Source organism: Megalops cyprinoides, chromosome 3 (assembly GCF_013368585.1).
Source record: "Megalops cyprinoides isolate fMegCyp1 chromosome 3, fMegCyp1.pri, whole genome shotgun sequence".
NCBI classification, from domain to species: domain Eukaryota; kingdom Metazoa; phylum Chordata; class Actinopteri; order Elopiformes; family Megalopidae; genus Megalops; species Megalops cyprinoides.
Window position 1 is genome coordinate 7,434,337 of NC_050585.1, and position 20,545 is coordinate 7,454,881.

Consider the following 20,545-nt stretch of genomic DNA (forward strand, 5'->3'; position numbering starts at 1 on the left):
AAGGCCCATATAATCCAGGAATGCTACTATTGCGTGTTAAGGCCGCCAGTGTCTTTTGCACGAACTGAAGGTTTGGATTCTTCGCGAATGCCAGGGCCTCGTTGTGCCCATGTGCATGCGTGTCCTGCCCCAACCCCCCCCCCCCCCAAACAACCCCAGAGCTGAGGTTGCATAGCTATCCTCAGACTGAGTGCACAGAGGCCTGGGTTGGCGCTGGATCTCAGGCTGCCCGGTCAGCCAAGGATACGGGGGCCAGGACACCACCCACACACTACCTGGAAGCCAATCACACAACCAGGGTGAAAGAGCAGGCCTGGACTGAGGGCTCAGAGTGGGAGAGACGGTCACGGAGGTACAGCGCGGAGCATATTCACAAGGCCCTGCAGGGACCGAGGGGGAAGCAAACAATGGACCCTCATGTTCCGTCTTCCCAAAAATCAAAATGGCATAAAAAAGACAGGACGTTATCAAAGGCGGCAAGTGAACCGGAGCACAGTGAACAGATTTAATTGCTGCCTGAACCGTGAAGCCCTGGCATATTTCACCGAGCGGACGTCCTGCCCACAACTGATTCAATGTAACTCATTGTGTCAGCCATCTGAGCAACATCTGCCTGACGATCAGTGCTGCGGCAGACGGGGGCTACAGCCGTGCGAAACGCGCACCACCTGCCCGTCCGCCCCGGCGACGGCGCTCAGGTTGTGAAGTCGCAGGAAATAAATCCCCCCATCAAAACAAAGCCAGACTCTGGGCGGGACGGGGCGGCCCCCACATCAAACGGCGTGTGTCAGCGCGAAGTGGCGATTTCTCTGAGGCACGTCACTCCGTGGCCGCAGGACAATGCCATCTGCACTCTACCCAAAACACTCATTTCCGCAGGGATCTGGTGTCCGTGAAAAAAAAAAAAAAAAATCGATGACACATACCCGACTTTGAAAACAGGAGGGAAAAGCAATGGACTAAAAAAAAAAATCCCAGAAAAAAGGTACTTTCAATGTGAGAAAGCACCGCTTTTCCAGAACATGTCAGAGCTGGAACGCCATTATTACAGGGGGAAAGGGGTACTTTTGAAGTGTACGTTTACTATAAACATTATATTAGAACCTAGGATTACTATTGCGTTTTCACAGCTGCAAAGGTGTCAATTCCAACAATTTTAACTTTGCGTTTTTGATTTTAGTCAAGGAAATGGCAAAGGTTGTGACACGAAAGTAATGATGTGTTCAGACAGCAAGTTACAATGATGGAACAGAGGTTGCAACAAGCACCTCTGGGCCTGCTGACATGTTTATGAATATCTGTGTTTCAGACTTCATAGCGTAGGCTGAGTAAGAGTGGAGTTTTGGGCCGCAAGATGCATTCAGCTTTGGACGATGAGAGGCAGTCTTACAGCCCATCCAGTGCAGCGGTGACTGGCGTACGTGATCCGAACAGATGGATGGGAGGGTGGGGGGGGATGACTCACCCTCTCCGTACAGGCCGCCGTCGTCCGCAGCTTCTCCTCGATCTCCTTGCCGATCTTCTGCACCGTGACCTGGTTCTGCTTGATGGCCCTCTGGGCTGTGTGCAGCCTATGGGTTGGACAGACAGCAGGGCCTTTGTTACGTCTCCTCTGTCACCAGCCTTTTACCCCAACTTCACTTCAATGAAGGGAAATGGGAGACAGATAACTGGATTTTGATCTGTCGCCTCTCTACTATGGCCAATCTGCACATGGGCTATGGAGTAGTCCACCCTGAAATCAACTCTTTTCCCTCTATGGACAGCATGCAAATGCTTAGATGGCCATTCTGTCCAAAGACATCTAACAACTACAGCCAGGACAACCTCACAGTTTTTCTTACTGTTCACACCCTGGTTGTTTCCAGTGTGTCTACAGACATTTTGAGAAAAATATCTTATTACTTTAGTATTACCATTTAAAACTTTTAGGTAATTTCTATTAGCCACATCAACTTGTAGAACACAGTGAATATGGAACCTTCTAAAATATGTTTCATTCATTAGTTACCTAACTAGGAAGATGAGAAAAGACTCTAGTGTGATTAAATGCAAAAATAAAATTCTCCCTCCTTTTCCTATGCAGCGAACAATGTTGCCATCTGGCTGGACAAGTTCAATGTTCATTTTAAAAGATCAGCTCTACCTGCAGGTGATCACAACATTAACACGCCACTCTGCCAGAGCTACTTCCTGCTTTGTCGCTTCCATAAACACGCCCGCTTCTGCCAAACTTAGCGTGGCCACGCCACGGCCAACTGCACCTGAAGTGGCCCTCTTTCAACCACACCTCGCCTACGCCAGGCTGTAAGTGGAAGTGGCATTTTTAAGTGCACCCAGATACGTGTCGGTGGAAATGCGCTATTGCTCGTGACTAGCGCAAACATAGCGTGTGAGGGCAAAGCCAACCCGATGTGTTCACAATGTGTACACCTTTTTAAGGCTGCCTGTGACATGCTTGATTCAAACAAAACACTTTGTACAGGTTAATTTTTTCCACCAAATAACTAGCGATTCCCTTTGATGCCCCTTGTCTCGGCTTGGAAATACAGTGCCTCTGGGACAGGCTGTTCACCAGTGAAACGAAGCCGTTGGGAACAGAGGATCCTCGTGGAGGCATCGGCAGTTCAACTTGAGGACACGGCAGCGGCTGGGTCGCACCCGCTTCTTATTTGGATTAATTCAATCACGGTCTCGCCTTTTTCTCATTACTGACCAGCACTACAAAGCAACAGGGGAGACCCTTTGGGAAAACAAAAACTCAAAATGGACGCAAATGATAGAGGAAGCTCGCATAACATGGCGAAAGATTTATTACTTTAGTACACAGAACAAACTGAGTAAATAAAGAGACAGGGAGAATGAAACAAATGCGGCGAAACTGGCAGCATCAGCTATCTGCCCAGAACATTCCAGCCATTAATTATTTTCGGGATACAGGAGGTCTTCCGACAGCGTCTGTCAGTGCTAACAGTACACATGCGCTTTTGTGTTCTTTGTTCGTTTGCTCCTTTTTTTCCTCCTTTATTGGGGTTTTCATTTTGCCAGGGTTATTTTGCGCCTTTTTCACCCCTGAGAAACCCTGGCGATGTTTGCGAGTTTAAGGTTCAAAGGAGTAATTCTAACAAAGGACAAGGGGAGCAGAGAACTCAGCCTCTGCAATCAGAACAAGACATTGACTTGGAATGAGTTCCCTTCAGAGTTCAAGGGTGCCTCTGGTTGCCCTAAAAAAAAAGGAAAATTTATGTTCCTTTTGTTCTGTAACTTATGTATATATATCTAATAGGAGCTGTAGTATGACTCTAGGGTCTATGTAAAACAGAAAATAAATATCTCGTACGTTAAAAAAAAATTTCTCTGGCAAATCATTCATATAGACATACCGCATGCACAGAAAGCTGACGGCCTCTTACAGGGATGATTGATAAATGGATGGTATGGCCCCCACCAAACCATATCTCATGGGGTTTATTGTTTTCGGAGCCCGTGCCCAGGTGCCCTCGAATCCATAAATTCAGGAGGGATGTTTACATCCCCAAAAAATGAAAGCTTCCAAAAGTCACAAATCCCCGCGAGCGGGCAGCCAGTGGGCTCCCAGCAGCAGACGAGCCACCCTGCACCTGGGGGACCCCGTTTGATTGGACGGACAGCCGCGCGCTGGGGTGCTGCCAGGAGGGAGCGCTTCCTCAACAACAACGAGGAGACGAGAGCCATTTATAATAATATTGTCAGAGCCGCTTGAGCTTGTGGTCGTTTTCACAGCTTCGGCGAAGGGGAGACAACCGTTACGCGAGGCAGCACTGAGCGCCTCTCTCCTTTGGCTCTGGAAAACCACTTGTTCCGTTGCCTGACTGCAGTCGAAAGCGGTTTGCTTTTCTCGTTAGCCGATTCCCCTTCGCTGTGTTTTCTCAGCAGGGCTTTCACAGGGCAGCCTCGGCCCGGGCCACCTTTGATGGCAAGCCGCGGCTTGTTTCGGCTCTCTTTCTCTCCCCCCCGCTCCGTTGTCCACAGCTGGTAGACCGGGAGGATTATCACATTCTCACGGCCTTCCCGAAAGGGCAGCATTTTTAAGGAGACGGAAAAAAAGGCGCAGGTGGCCCCCATTAAGAGAATCGCGTCTCCCTCCGTGTGCTGCCCCCCCCCACCTCCCACCCCGGATAATGCCAGCAAGACTGTCGCTTAAACCGCTTCAAGACGTCTTCCGCCTACTCCACCACGGGATCTGCCAAAACACAGGCCTAGATTTTCATAACTAATGGCTTCGGATTGCCGAGTTCTTAGGGTTTTGGCTGAATCAGTAAACTTGACAAACCACAAAAGAGCCTTTTAGCGCGCGTGCCTGCATATGATTTCGTGTCAGCGGCGGGGCTTTCCGTAATAATTCTCCTTTCACTTTTATCACGGCCACCGGCTTTCATGTGTGAGAAGGTCCAGGTACACTGTGGTGGCTCTTTCCCTGTCCACAGTCCCCCTTGGCAATTATTTGTAACAGCCTTATTGCATTGTCTCATCTCGGCAGATAGGGGAGGCCTCGCCACCAGCACTCGGCCATTCCACACGAAGCTGCTTCCCAGACTTACTTCCTGCTCCATCCAATGTGCTCTCACTCGGGCACAAAACACGCATCTCTTCAGAGGGAACACCACAGCTTTAGGATTACTTTAAGATAAGCTTGACATGCATCATTGTGTCCCCTAAATCAGCTTGACTGATTTCTATGAAATCTGGGTGTGTATTCTGTTACGATCTTGTGAACATAACACCCGACTGCTTGCACACTCCCCCAAAGGGGTTAAGTGGAAAACGTGCCACGGTGCTTTTTTTTGCCTTTCCAATTTTCTTAAATGAGGTAATTGGACCAATCAGTGGATGTAATCACTGTGACCCAGCTGTATGCGGCAGGTGTTTGTCTTGCAATTTGTCTTAAGCCCTTGGTTGGATTGGGTGTTGCTGATGGCCATGACCTCGGTGCCGCCCATGTTTAGGCAGCCTGGCATCTCCAATGTGGTCTTGGACGGGCGAGCGCCGTTTGCCCTCGTAGGTTGGTCCGGCCTCGGTGTGGAACGTGGGCCACAGATGTGAGAGGAAAATGAGGAGCTGGCTTGCTGCTGGCACTCGGTAGCTTCCGAAGACAATGTTTTTGCAGGTGTGCTGGAAGCTCTCTCCTGGAGTCCTTTAACGACACTCGAACCTAGGACGACACCCCCTTTCCGCAAATCCGTGGGGCCACGTTTGACATTTTACAAGGATATCCCAGTAGGGATCTGAGGTTATGCGAGCCAACCGTGCATAAATCACTCTCTCTTAAGTGGAATTCACTTGATAATATTTAATATTGAGGGAGGAAAACATTTCTGCTAGAGCGATTCGCCTTTTTTTCCAGCCTCCTTGATATGGCGCGATAGCCAATAGCGACAGCCCTTTAAAATGCCAGCTCAGGCATTGATTTGACAGCTTTATCGGCCGGCGTGATTGCGATGGTGGAATCTGATAGCGGCTACTTCCCTGAGGTGAGAGCGGTTATCTCTCTGCCTTCACGCACGTCTGAGTGCTTATCAGCCCCCAGTCTGAGGCAGACTGCCTCTGGGGCCTAATCTCCCCCTCTGGATCAGCGAGGTGCTTATCTGCCCGGGCCCTTGCTAGGGCAGTGCACTCACAGGGGCGCATCTCCCAGAAAACACTCGCACCCCTGCCACCTTCCCCACTGCACTGCCGTTATTTCCTCACTACAGCTAGTGCAGCTGAAGGATACTGGGTATATTTTTTATGGCGAGGCGAGTCTCTTCTTCGGCGGCCTCTTCCGAAAAAGCCTGAGAATAGAGCGGGCACAGCGTGGGCCAAGAATGGCTAAGATGGATCGATGGAAAAAGAAATTAATGAACAATGGAAATAAATAGAGGCAGCATTAACCCCGTGACCTTAAACAGAGACGACCACCTTCCAGGGACCCCCGGAACGAAATGACTAACAGCACGCACAAGGGAGCGCGCTAACCTCCCAGAGGCCTCATGTGTTTACTGTATTGATTATATCCAAATAAATATTTAGAAGTGTTTGCGTTCAAGCACAGGGCCCGATGCTTCATAATCAATTCGGGGAATAGCGAGGACAGATGTGTCATCTGGCCTGCAGAGATAAGGGGAGAAAAACTGTCTGCTTGAGAGAACACACGTGCACACACGAACCGACCGGCCATCCTCCAGACAGACCTGCACATCTAAACGACATCACTTGTCAGCCTTGCAGTGACAGTAGGTGTGGCACTACGAGAAAACATGGCATTCGGGCTTTCCCTTTACAAAACCAGATTCCTCCGGTTTTGTTATTGTTTTGCGGCACATTTCCCCCTCGTGTTTTTCTGAGTTTCGCCATTTGTTCAATGAACCACTTTGAACGAGCCCGGAAACCCGCGAGGCCCTTTTGTACAAGGGAGAAAGTGAGGAAACGAAAGGCAGCGTTCCCACAAATGGTTCGACTGAGGGAGAAACAACCGGAACTCTCTTTTCTGTGTGGCGTGGTCGGTCTTATTTCTGTAATTCTTCAGCGTCAGTCGACAATGTGTGAGGGCTTTTCATTTTTTTCATTCTTCTCTTAATATATAGATCATATACATACTAATGTATATATGAATAGTTTGGGAATAAACAGGCACGTTTGACTGTACTGTTTCGTTCAATTATGTAATGGCATTGCCAATTTTTTGCCAATATTTTACTTTCACCTCTGAGATGCTTTGAAAATGCAAAGCCTCAGACAGAAACAAAAAGAGTACCAATGACAAAGCAGTCACTACAGGGAACTGTGTCTGTAATTCTTACAGTTTTATGGCCCATATGCCGTTCTACCTACTTCTTTACTTAAAGTTTTTCATTCATTCAACAACCACCAAGCTCATAATTCTATGTGTGCACAAACAAGTGTTAAGAAGAGCTGAGGAGCTGGTGATATTGAGCATTTACCACAAAAAGATGAGGGTATTCTACAGGTAAAATTGATCAAGTGGCACAAACTACATTCAAAAACATACTCTCTGATTGACAGGATGCCGTAACGGACATCAAAATTATCCAAAGATTCACAAAAATGCACAACATCACGGAATTTAAAAGAAAAGGGGCGTCATAAGGGCCAGAAAGCAAACATCAACATTCTATAGAATGTCCTCTGCCTTCCTGGGGAATGTGAAAACATTCAGACCGCGGGGCCGCGCACCTCAAATAGCAGCATTGTCTACCTCAGGAGGTGCGGCAGAGATAAGATTGTCCCCCCTTCAAAAACATTTTGGTCTGGCTGCGCTTTCACCCGCCCGCCACTGACAGATGGTCGTCCTGTCAAGTATATTAGGCAGACAAACACGGTTGTTTACATGGCAACTTTTATTTCTGAAAAATACGGATAATACAAATCTGGATGATACCAGGGGAGATGATTCAATCAAAGGTTCACTTAAAGGCCAAGTGTGTTTGAGTCAGTTGGAAGCTTCTGTTCCCCTTCCCTACCTGCAAGAGTCCATTATTCACTTCATACTTTACCAGAATAGGGGATTTAATGGTCTTGAGTGATGCTGAAAATGATACGTGCTTGTTGTGCATAAATTTCACATTAACAGTAACAGCAAAATTATTCTCTTCCTAAGAGGAAAATACAGTAAGTGACCCTGCTGCATTAAAGCCAGAAGATAGAGTAATCGGATTTGGGATCCTAAAAGAATGCACTCTAGATGAAACCGCTGAGATTAAAGCTGACAGCGTTTTTACTGTCTGCCAATGAAGAGGGGAGTGGGAAAGGCTCAGAGCGAGGAGGGCTGCATGCAGGGCTGTAATAAGACGCAAAGCCGCCGTTCTCCATCGAGGGCTTACTGCACTGTGCACAGAGACGCAAGGACAGCTCTCGCGGCTTCTTAAAAAACGCCGGTTTGTTTGAACTTCCATTATCGCAAAACGGCCGAAGAAAAACAACGGTCATGTTTGAAAATGACGAAATTCACGCATGTTTGGGGTTCAGAGGAAGCCGGCACTGAAGGGGAACGGGGAGAAGCAACGACACGACCCAGTGTACCGCTTGCTTTGGTATTTTCAAAATATACCTAAAGGGTGTGAAAAAAAAACAAATACGTGTATTATTCAATGCAGCGATTTTAAAGATTAGGGGGGGGTTTATTTTCCATAGGCAGAAACGTCTTTTTAGGCCCAAGGCTGGGCTTTAGGGTCTCTCCTGGGCCAGCTGTTTAAACGGGCCTCCTAATCCCGCCCAGAACAATATCCTGTGCCTCACCACTCCTGCACCGGGCCTGCTGGGCGCCGGGGAGCAGGACCGGCCAAATGCGCTAACTGCAGGATGGGCTTATCACCTCGCCGCCTATACACGGGTCGAGGTTCCTTCGCGCCGGGCGGGCGTGACCCCCCACGACACGCCGCGGGGAGCGGCCACTGTTTTCCCACATGCCACTCAAGCACCAGGCCTCGGGAAGGAATAACAAGGAGGAGTTACAGGGGGCATAATCGTTACAAAATGCCACATTTTTACCCTTATTATAGAGGGGTTACTCAAACACGAGGTCTTCAATCCAAAACATACATCACTTCAAGGATGGGCCAGAGAACATGTGGCAATAGAAGGCGCTTTATTTGAATTATTTTTACTCTTATTATTATTATTTAATGAAATAATCTGGTTTCTCACTGAACAGCTCAGATATGAAGAGAAATTAACAAAATATTGATCGATATGAAAAAAGAAAAATAACTAAAAAAGGAATTAAAAATCTAAAAAAGCAATGTATAAATTAAAATTCTGTTGTCTGCTTCCTTGTAGATTAAATCAGGTGTCTCAACTGAAAAAAGATATTGTTTTCAGGGGAATATTCTGTGGTTGAACTTCTGTCAGATGAACATCAGTCTATGTGCCAAGCAAAAATTATTCACTTGGTTTTAAGGACTATCAGTGGAACATCAGCTGCTCAGTTTCACAAAATTACAGGTTTCCAGTACTATACTGCATCATTTGAGAGTATTGGTGCTTGAAGAAAGGCATGAAGCTCTACTCTACATTGATCTGCATAGTGAGAGTTCTTGTACTGTCTGCAACAGTAGAGGGCACTGTTTTCCAGTGAATACAATTTTTTATGCTCCTTACATGGCTGATTCAACAAGTTTTAATTTAATTTTTCCTCATATAACCTCCAAGAGTGCTATATCCAGGTTTCTGCCTGCCTGTGCAGTTCCAGCCGCTGAGAGCTTCCCATGCATAAGTGGGGGAAAAGGAGCTGGTGGCTGCTCTAAATTAAAACAACAAAGGAGGTTAGCCGTAACTGGGAAACAGAGGGAATATGTCGTGGAAACACAGCGTGGCAGTCAGCTACGTTGTTTTCTCACTGCCGGTGCGATCAGGTTGTGATTTGGTAAGAATGAATGGAATCCTGAGAGGGGGCCTGGTGTGGCAGGCAGCCCCTCCAGCGGTTCGCCCGTTCACCCCACGAAGGCCGCTCCCGTTAGGGTCCGGGGGACGGCCTCTTTTTCGACTCCGGGACCTCTCAGCGTCCTGTCAATAAGCAGCTGCCCGACTTCCAAAGCTACAGACCCCACCGGATCTCTCCCAACAGCGGAGTTCCATCACACCAAAATCTGTTCCAGGACCCTCTCGGCGATCTCTGCCAGAGTGAAATCACTGGTTGCTCGCTCATCTGCGTGGCATTTCCTTGGAATACGAAGTCGCGCGTTTCCCACGGATGCGAATCCATCGCTGAGAGAGGACTTCGTTGATTAATGATACACTCTATCTGCCACTTCAAAAGCCGCGGGGCTCCCTCCCTCGCTCTCGGGCCTGAGGCCTTCGACAGCCTGAGCAAAACTGACAGAAAACCTCTAACTGATCACAGAGCTGATCCAAAGCAAACGCTTCAGAGGCAGTAATGCTATCCCGTTTCCATCATCCGAGCGCTGGTTTTCAGCGGTGACGCCCCTGCAACAATGTCATCAAGGATGTCCGCACAATTTTCCACCAAAATGGAGGGGACCGTGCCAGGGGATTTATTAAGCAGAATGTAAATTCTGCCCGTTACGTGACATTGCATTACTGTTGCATTATTATTACATACCATTACTGTCATTTAGCACACACTCTTATCCAGAGCAACTGACACAAGTTACAGTTTTATCCAATTGCACAGCTGGATATTTACCAAGGCAACTGTGGGTTAAGTACCTTGCCGAAGGGTGCAACAGCAGCGCCCCAGCGGGGAATTGCACCAGCAACCTTTGGGCTGCACGACCTGCTCCTCACCACTACGCCACACTGCTGTGCCCAGGATCCTGCGAGATCCTGCACCAGTGAGCCCAGCGGCAGATCTCAGAGCGGCTCCCACTGCAGGGCAGGGTCCTCCCTCGGCCCGAGAGCCGGTGCCCCTCTGTCAGCACGGTGTCGGCTTAGCTTACGTTAGGGTGAGTAATGAAACCTCTCCGCACCCCGGGGCTACGTCCCCCCAGCCTTCCCCCTCACTCCGGCAGCGCAAAACGGGAGAGCGTGGGCCAAAGCCAAGCCAAACCTCACAAAAGACAGGTACTGCTTGTTTTGTTTTTGTTTTTTTTGCTTTTTTTAAATTAGCCCCTTGCGCATTTCCAAATCTACAGCGCACCCCGTACAATCTGAAGGAACCAAAAAAATGTATAAAAAAAACCTATGAAGCAACGCCTTCAGTGAAAATGTAAACAGTAGAAACTATGCCGTGCGTGGCTGAGCTCAGCGACGCCTCCCTCTGCTACAGTAAAACAGCCGGCTGGAGCATTTCAGGAACCAGTTCGAATCGAGAGCCCTGGCCAAGCAGGGAACATTCCCCTCCATCTAAAGAAGAGGATTCTCTGACATACAGGGGGGAAGTCATCTTTATACTCTGGGCCAGAGCATTAACGTACTGCAGGCCCAAGCCAAGATATTAAACAGACCCCTCCGTCTGCCCTGTAAGGAGAGGCCTCACAAATATGTCTATGTAATCGGTGAACCTGACGGGTATTATCAGATCTTTTCTGGCCTGGAAGTGAGACCCGGTTCTACAGGGCTTGCTTCGAACTGACCCCCCCCCACCAAAAGTCTAAATCGGTGTGAAAAACCAGGTTAGCACTATACCCTGCACCAGTTCCCCCTGCGCCATCCGTGTCAGCTGGGAAATCCCCCCGTAACGCGGAGTCACGTAATTGTCTCAGACAGGCACGGGGTCCCAGGCCTGCGGTAATCTAGCCACTGACATAGAGCAGGGCTCCTCCGCAGAGCCGGAGTGATGGACTGCAGAGGGCCCTCTGTCAGGCGGCTCCGCCAAACGCCCTGAGACCTATGACTTCAACGGCACACGTGTGAGGCAGACCGCGCAGGGCGTCACCCGCGCCGTGCTGCGTGACCTTCGCGTGTAGGGAGTGGGGAGCAGACAGGCCGGACGCAGAAGATACTGTGTATGATCCTGCGGATACCATTAGACAAAACCTGTATTTACACAGAGAGAAACAATGTAAACACTGAGCAGCCCTGCGCTGCTGCGTCGACAGCGTTATTGAAGTACTGCACGTATGGCTGAGAGTAGCGTGTGCAGGACTTGTCTGTTCAAAAAGCGATGAACTGCCTCCCCCTGGTGGTTTGACACCAGCATAGGTTTTCAATATATTATACCTCATCCTACTGATTCTGAACGATAAGGAAGCTTGGCACTTTATTTTCTATACAAATTTCTCCTTACATGCATCCTTATATACAAAAGTCTTCCTTACTTGCAAGTTGTTGTTTTTGTACAGTAAACGCACAAAAACCTCCATCTTGTATTTTTTGCTTTTCACTTGGAAACAAAAAGATGCATTCCAAGACAGAGGCACTGCTATTGTGTTAATTACCTACCTACGCTGCTTCAATGCTACAATTAAGACTGCTACAATCCAGCAGTATAAATGCACGTCAAATGTAAGCTGTGTAGTCACCCCTGTCGTAGAGCAGACAAGTAAAAACACTACTTCTGCTAAAAGCTGCATCCAAGCGCCACCTGCTGGAAAACAAACGACATTGAAAGAATCCAGGATACAGAAATCTATGGGAATGCTCTGCAGACTATTTCCAGTGTGTGATGGTACACTAGGGGTCGGTTAACACTGGCAGAGATGGTGTCACTACAGCTAGCGTACATTCCCTCTTGTGGTATATAACCACAATTTCCAAATACCCCACACCAAAGCTGCTAAAATAGGACGTTCCCTTTGGCTCAACCTCATCAGACCTCTTACCTAAATTACCACGCACGTTAGTGCACTTCAAGCAGATTACAGTTAATCACATCCTTTTCCCACTCGCAGCACACTTTCCACACCAACACTAGCGTACAGAATGTTTTCTGGGTGCAGAAGGAGGCTCTGCATTGCTCTGGACTGAGGAACTAATCTCTGGGTAGAGAAGAAAGGGCGTGACCTCACAAAGCCTCTAAGAGATGGAAAACTTACCTCAATAGGGAGAAAACACTGTAGGAGTTTCGAACTGAACTCTGGTCGACCTGAAGCAAACTGTTCTTCTTCCTTTCGGAGTGATCCTGAAATATCATTTGAAAAAAAAATCACATTGAACATTTCAATCGCTAAAGACATTATGTTTTGGAGTTACTATTCTTGTGTGTGTAATTACAATTGCATCACCCAAAAACCCAAATGCATAAATGACAAAGCTATGAGAACAACAGAACAACGGAAGATTTACACCAGATATCTACCACCAAGGGCTCGTATTTATAATGGAAAAAAGCATACCTTATGATCGAAGTCAGCTGCATAGTAGCCATCGTTTAATCCAAATATGATCTCATTTGGATTCCTGGAGCGGATCTACGGGAAGAAAACCACAGAGGCCTTTGTCTATGTGCGATTGGGGTTATACAGGGGACTGACCTGCTTTGTGTCTGTGTGTCTGTGTGTCTGTGTGTCTGTCTAAGGCAGGGCAGAGGAGGAGTGGGGCAGGGGGGAGACTGGGGAAGGGAACAGCAGAAAGGAGGAGGGGGACAGGGGACAGGGGGAGGGAAACAGGAGGGGAGAACAGGGGAGAGGATCAGGAGGAAAGAACGGGACAGGGGAGAGCACAGAAGGAGGGAGGGAGGGAGGAGGGAGGAGGGAACAGGCTCACCTGCTGCCCAGTGTATCTGAGACCGTCCAGGTTGACTTTCCACTCTATGAGAAGCTGGTACTGTTCACCCCGCCCTCCCCATATCCGAACCACGAAGGAGGACACCGACGTGTCCAGCAAGTCAGGCAGCATGCCGAAATCAAGACTCCTCCATGTGGGATTCTGACAGGAGATACAGCACACAATGAGACTGAGCATTCACACTATTGAGATGACAAGTTAAGTTAGGCAGGACTGCTAAGGACGGCCTGCGTCTAGTGCCTCATGTTTTACATCTATCTGTCAAAGCTAAAAATCAGTCCTGGCCTGTCCTCATTCCAAAAAAATAAAATGCTGATTAATAAAAATTCTTCTTTTCTCTATTTAGCCGAGTCAGCAGGAAGGACAGAGCTGGAGGCCAGCCAGGCAGACCGCGTCTCTGCACAACAACAGGAAAAAGTGAGGGAAATTAATCTTCTCAAAGACCGCTGTGGCAAAAAAAAAGACAAAGGAAAGGGGCACAACCTCGAGGGGAAAGGACAGCACGAGACAATACCAACACTAACAAGACCCTGGTTGTGATAAGGCCGAGTTCGAGCAAATGGAGACGTTGCAGTTTCTTCTCTGCTACATTTCGAAACATCTGAACGAAGAGACAGAGGGGAAAGTGTATGGTAATGAAATAAGACATAATTAACTGATGCAGGCAGCATATAAACAGTGTTCTGGTGCACTTAGCCTCTATATGTATAGGCTTTGCAGGCTTGCATACCAAGTGCGCTGTGGTAACCAGTTCCTGCTGTAACAAGATGGCAGCGCGTACCTTGCAAAAGCTCTGGCTGTTCATTTATTTCCTGCCTTTCCTCATCTTACTGACGTATCCAGAGAAACAAACGGCTTGTTTCACAATTATAACGAGTACCATGTCTAATGAACAGTCAATTTCTTAATCTAATAGCTAAAGTAGGCCTCACAACACAAACTGCACATTCTGCCATGGAAGGTTTACAAACAGGAAAAGCTACAAATGAGTTAGGATAGAATGAAAGGAGGGTGGGAGAGAAGAGGGGAGACAGGGTAGGTTTCCCCCTTACAGCCTGAACAGGGTGAATCCTCTCAAACGGTATTCCAGATTTGGAGACTTTTTGACTGTTTGACCCTCAGTCTTGGCAACTGTGGCATAACTCATTGTCAAAAGCAAAGGCAAGCAACGGTTAATTTGGCTTAGGAGGCACACAGGACTACAACAGAACCAGGTCCTCTCGATTTTTTGTGTTACACTGAGTATTTTTGTGCTTGCTTTTATTTAAACAGCAAGAGTAATTTGACAGGTTATGCTGTAATTGCACGTATATGTATGTAATTTTAAGTGTCCACAGACTCATACGCGTACAGCCAATAGCACGCAGTTAGCCAATCATTGCTGCGCTGAGAGATCGAAGAGGCTCAGACTCGGCCCTGTCTGGTAGCCGCGTAGGAGGAAGTGTGGAGAAAGTGACTGCTGCACGCAGCTTCCTGTTTCGAGACGGCACTGGGCATGGGACAGGGGCGGCGTGCGAACGGGGCACAGGGCCCAGATCTGCCAGCCCTCTCTGCGGGGCTGCAGCCGAGCGCGCCGTCTGGCGGCCACGGAGACGCCATCTGTCCTGCCGATACAGCTCTGTCACAGGACTGCAGGGACCTGGAAGGGATCGCCTGATTGAAGGGCACGTATTTCCATTGGCGGGGGGACTCAGGCCTCAGCACAATGTGGCCTCCGAGGCTATTGTCTGGCTGAATGGGGGGAGCAATCTCACTCCGAGGCACTGGCGTCACAGATACAGGGGCCTGTGCATCCTGAGGCCGCACGGCCATCAGCTCTGACATGCTGCTCATTCAGGCCCAGCCAACGGCAGGCGAGGTCAGGCGAGACCGAGTGAGCGCTAAAATACTCAATCCAGGGCAAAGCCACACAACAACTTTTGTTTTTGTTTTTTTTTGTTTCATTTTCACATAGCAACACTTACCAATGAGTCCTTGATGACCTCACTCTTGTAAAAACCTGGGTGTGGAAGAGGAAAGTGAAAATGAAGTTAGAGTACACTGAGCTCATAGCTTTTAGCTCTGCAATTGGATCTGACTGGAGGGCATCACCATTTGACTCTAGTTCAATGGATTAAACTCTTGTGGCATGCGTAGAGACTGATGAAATGATAAATGCCTGACAAAGGCTCACAAGACCCAGTCCCTTGCTTTGGGTCTTCTAAGGCTCTTTGTTTCATTTGCTATGCCTGCAGTTTGGAAACAGAGAGGAAGAAAGCCAAACTCAGCCTTTGAGAGGCCTGAAGAGGGATGCCCTCACCTCTGGATATCCGGTCCTCCTGGCAGAGGTGCAGGGTGAAGTAGGTGTCGAGCAGCGGGGATCCGTTCTTGTTGACGATGTTGCGCGCCGCAATGCTCCGGAGGTGGCGCAGGCGTCTCTGTGAGGGAAGGAGAGGGGCGTGTGTGTCACTGATCGGCACAGACAGCAGGCCTATGGTAGGCACACTTCCGACCCCAAGCGCCTAGGCCGCAGTCTTCATGACCGATCGCGCTCTGCATTTCTCACCCCTTGGTCTCACTAGGCCTTCCCAAGTGGGCAAGAGGACCTTACAACTGTGGTTACATCTAGTGTTTGTCTCATATCCGAAAGACACACCAGTTGTGACACAACTACCATATTAAAAAAGGTGGCTGTCAGAGCATTACTCAACTCCATCATCTCTGGCAAGCAAAGGCTACAGGTAAATGACGGAAGATATACCTTTTTAAATTAAATTACAACAGATGTACTTTCACTCTTAACAACAAAGCAGGTGCATGAAAATTGAACATAAAATACTGTAAATTAAAAAATAAAAGAATACTTCAAATAACATAAAGCCGTTGTGTGATTGACTTACAATCAAAAGCACTTGGATTTGGTGCTGTGGTCACTTTTACAACAACATTCCCAACAACCACTCCCAAAAACACATTTGTAATGTACAACTTTATTTCCTCAAGAAAAAAACAACAAAAAGAAACTTTAGGTTAACCAACAGGCTATTCCATGTCAAATAGACTAGTGAGAAAAATACCAAACCCCCTGTCTATTTGATATGATGAATCACTTTGATAAAACTACAGAACGTCCCACTCTGACATTTTCTAAATTCATACAACATTGTCTGTGGCCCATGGGACTGCAATTCCCAGATTGCGTTGCAGTAAGTGCCCCCTCTCTTCCAGAAGCTGTAAAACAGGGACAAGCTGAAGAATCCAGACATTTTTCCCCAGAAAGGCTGGGTCATCATAGATCAAACAAGGTCCAAAAAGTTACAGCAGCTTTTCCATTGAAGCACAGCATTTTTCTTTGATAAGGTGAATTTTTCATTTCTGACTGACCTCAATGCAAAAGCAGTTTCTTAAAAATTTCTATCATTTCTGACTTCTTGGCTAAAATAATGGAATAATGAGAATGTTGAGAATGACTCCCATGTTTTGTAGGTAATGTGCTATAAACCATTCAGGACCTTTCTGAATGTAATGATAACATCTGAAAACTCACTCAGTTTTTTCCTTTAATGTAATAACTAATAGGAATATCAATGCAATCTGCAAATCTGCAAAAAATGAAGATCATTCAAGCATTGAACACGTTGCTTTAAACCGTTTTCAGAAAGGATATATTCTCACAAGAGCCCTATACAGCTTCAATTAGCTCAGCTCTGAAACAAAACATCTCAGGGCAGCATAAAACCCTTTGCCAATGGAATATTGTCCTAGCTTAACGTAGCATTGCATCAGATACAAGCTAAATTAAAAGCACACCACCTGACAAACAACTCCAAACTGTCAGCTAATAGAATAGAATGGAGGGTCAGTGATTTCAAGTTAATATTGTCTGACAATCAACCCCAAAAAACAGGAAGATTGTCTATTCAGAAAAAAATTCCTCATCTCACTTTACGGGGGGAAGGATGTTGTAATCCAAATGCACACTTCACCGTATTATTGGTGATACACTGTAGGGAGGGGTGGGGGGTGGAGGGGGGGAACTGGTGGATGAGGCCTAGTGTTGGGACATAAGACCCAGTGGAAAAGCAGCCAGCTCTTTCAGCTGCCCTCAGGTGCCAGTAAAGGGCATTTATGAAGGGCCTCCATCTCACTGCCCACTCACCTGACCTGCATTCTTCAGCAGAGGACTTAGCCTAACTTACACCACAGAAATTACTGCAGGCATTAAGGAAAATCTAAGTCATGAGTTTCCCTATAAGATTAAACTTGCACACAAGCCACATTTTGTTCTGCAGCTCCTTCAAATGTCAGTCGTCCGTTCAAGAATGGACTCGTTTGTGTCACAGCTGGAAAACCTTCCATTCTGGTTACTGAGGTGCCGCTAAAAGGACCGTCCCGTGCAGCACCCCATGCCCCACATGCAAAGCAACGATTTTTTTGGGTGGGCAATTCAAATTATAACATTTTTTTTAAACAAATGTTACCCTCTTCGGCCTTTTCAGAGATGCAAATATAACTAAACACAGAGAACAACAGCGTCCTGCATTAGGTACAATGCAAAATGTATCCACAACCAAAAGCGTGAGAGAGCATTAATTATTAAAACACCTACCATAACGTTACATCAGTTACCAATCTGAAGCATGAATACAGCATTGGCAGTGCTCTGAAGGGGAAATAAAAGGTACTGACTGCAGGTTCACTTTTGTTCCAAGAAAACGGAGACAAGTCTCTGTTATGTTAAAAAGCAGTCTGACTGTAGGTCCCACAGTCATGGCTGACAGCGCAGGCGGTTACATAAACCTAGCCGTTACACACCCGATTAGGGAGGGTACCACTGGGAGAAAAGAAATATTCACTTGCAAAATGGTGACCTAATAATACAAAAATGAAATTGCAATTCCCCACCTCTGACAGTTTCCAGACAAAATTTTGCAAAAGTCATTAAAGGACTGGACACCTCAAGACAACCTCTGGATGTTAAACTGTCTCAGATGGAACCCAGGACCCCCCGTGTAAACTGGTGCCTCTATGTGCAGAGCAGTACCAGAGGGAGCACTTCTGTGGGCCAACAAAATTTTGTGTAATTCCCTGCTGCAGATATAAAGGACTGTGTTTAGGCCTCCTGTTCAGCCAGAGAAATTATGAATACCAGTCATAGACATTGAACAGCCTTGTTGCTGTACAGCTACTGTGGGGGTAATTAATCCTCAGCAGCATGTTCTGACCCACACAACCCATCTGACAAACACAGTTTCAGCCAAGACTCTGTGATTGGTGAGTGCTGTGCCAGTCATGGAGAGCCACCTTCCAGTATAAGGGTACAGTGGGTGGGACATCCTGCCAGACAGCAAGAATTGGCCAAATAAAAGCTAAATAAACCTGAGGCGAACATTTAACACATTCCCCCAAAAAAGGTAGCTTCACCACAATGGGGAACTGGAGGGAGGAGGGCAGGGCATGATGCTGTATTTCATGAGGCTTTGGAAAAAACATGAACACTAATATTTCAACACAAACCCAACACTGGCTCATTACTAACTGGAGCACAGCAAAGACACATTAAAGAAAAGCTGTGTTTTCTGCATTACCTACAACCATTTAAAATACCATTGTGTTTTCATTGCTGACAGACATTAGTCTACGGTAGCTAAACTGAAAATATTACATTACACCCTGGGAGCCATCCCTTAGGCATGACTGTCTAATGATTAATCTACCCTCTCCGACCTATGGGACACGGTAACCATGCCTCTTGCCAATCATGTTTGAATATGATGCAGCAAGAGGACGACTATAAAAAGGTACTGACTTCCACCAAGACCTTGACTGCAAATTGTTTAGAGGTCTTTCCAGTAATAGCCATTTCATGTAACGTTACATTAATAAACAATGTCACGTTGAAAAAAAAAAAGACTTTCTGTATTGTTAAAACTTGTAGAGGAACTGATTGCAATGCCCACAAGTAAGACACGTGTTTTGAATTATCCTAAATACGACTTATACCAAATAATCCTAAGGATGTGAAGTCCTGGTACGGAACTGTCACATTCCACATGCAGTGTTGCTGCAAGCGCAGCTGCCTTAGGCGAGCCTCATACGGAGTGGTGTGTTCCCCTGTTATCGTTATCTCCCACATAAAGACATACAGCGTTACTGATCGAAGCAGTACTTAACTAGGTGCGCAGTGTAAACATATTAAATTAGTTAGTCAGCCAGCGAACTAAAAGTATCATGGGACCAAAGTTTTGGTGTCCAGCTAGTTACCTACAGCCTGACGCCTAGGTAAGCAGCTAGAAAGCAAGCTAGTTCGCCAGCTAATTCTGCATTAGCAGGCCCTTCCTGTTACAGCTCTGACATGTGAGGCTGCTCAGCTGTCATCTATTGAGGATCTCGTTGGGCACACACGCCCATAGCTGAAGAATAAGTCTTGCAGCGGATCCTTCCACTCTTACCTGCTGGGATGTGAGTTCTACGTGCAAGGCCCGCGATGATGCAGCTCCAGGGTTGCTGACAGAGGTGGCGGAGACAGCGATATCCCGACCGGCGACGGAGCTCATCCTCCTAACGGGACTATGGGCGCTCGCTTCATTCAACAGAACTGTTTCATCCCTCCGCGAGACCGCTTCAGCTCGTGGATGACCGAATTGACTATCTGAATCACAAAACTATCAATCAGTGTAATGATCCGCTTAGTGTAAATGAAACGTTCACGCAGTTGTCGGTACCGCGACATAAACAAAGTAAGACTTGCTCAGGAAGCCATTAGCCGTCTTTCATGGACAAGCCCCGATGCGAAAGTGATTGGTTCAAACTTGTATCGATCATTGACCGTTGGGTTGCTCTGAGTGCGTATTGTAATATTATTGGCTGCTTTCACGTCAATCACAAAATAAGGGGCGGAGGATGCATTACAGCAGGAACTCATGTCGGATTGTGTGTTCCTACCTCTATGAGGAAGTTGGGGGTTAAACCTGCAAGTAACGTAAAAGCTACAGGGATAATGAGATTGATATAAATGTCCGTTGTTTTCAATGGGAAAAGTCGTTCTGTTTCTTGTTAATTGCATAACCTAATCCTTAGCGCGCCCCGCTTGATGGCGCTTTCGTTGAAAAGAAACATTTTTCATCACGCTTGCTTGCTAAATGAATTAGTCTGAAACAAGCAGCGCATGCGTGATGACAGTGCGTGCCAAGCTGCTCTACCGTATTTCAATAATTAGCTGGCCAGGTATTTCTTGCGCAAAACACGCAGGTGACATACACTGTTACCCATAAACAAGGGCAAAGCTTTTTTTCAGAGAGTTGAGACGAGACATGAGCCATGCATATCTCAAACGCACCTTTAAAAATCATAGTGTGTAGCGTCTTTTTTACTAGATCGGAATCCCGTGGTAGTCTCATGTGAG

The 20,545-nt window shown here is 47.1% G+C and overlaps 1 protein-coding gene across 1 annotated transcript in view; it reads right to left on the reverse strand.

Annotated features, from left to right (window-relative positions):
- Nucleotides 1–19,900, reverse strand: part of uvrag (UV radiation resistance associated gene) — an 82,752-nt gene extending 62,852 nt beyond the window's left edge. The window contains exons 1-7 of the mRNA XM_036524259.1: nucleotides 19,593–19,900; nucleotides 15,461–15,578; nucleotides 15,126–15,160; nucleotides 13,141–13,302; nucleotides 12,771–12,845; nucleotides 12,471–12,556; nucleotides 1,466–1,571 (exon numbers count right to left, since the gene is read on the reverse strand). Coding sequence (XP_036380152.1) covers nucleotides 1,466–1,571; nucleotides 12,471–12,556; nucleotides 12,771–12,845; nucleotides 13,141–13,302; nucleotides 15,126–15,160; nucleotides 15,461–15,578; nucleotides 19,593–19,697 — 687 coding nt within the window. The 5' untranslated portion in view covers nucleotides 19,698–19,900. The remainder of the gene's footprint in view (nucleotides 1–1,465; nucleotides 1,572–12,470; nucleotides 12,557–12,770; nucleotides 12,846–13,140; nucleotides 13,303–15,125; nucleotides 15,161–15,460; nucleotides 15,579–19,592) is intronic.
- Nucleotides 19,901–20,545: the final 645 nt, after the last annotated feature.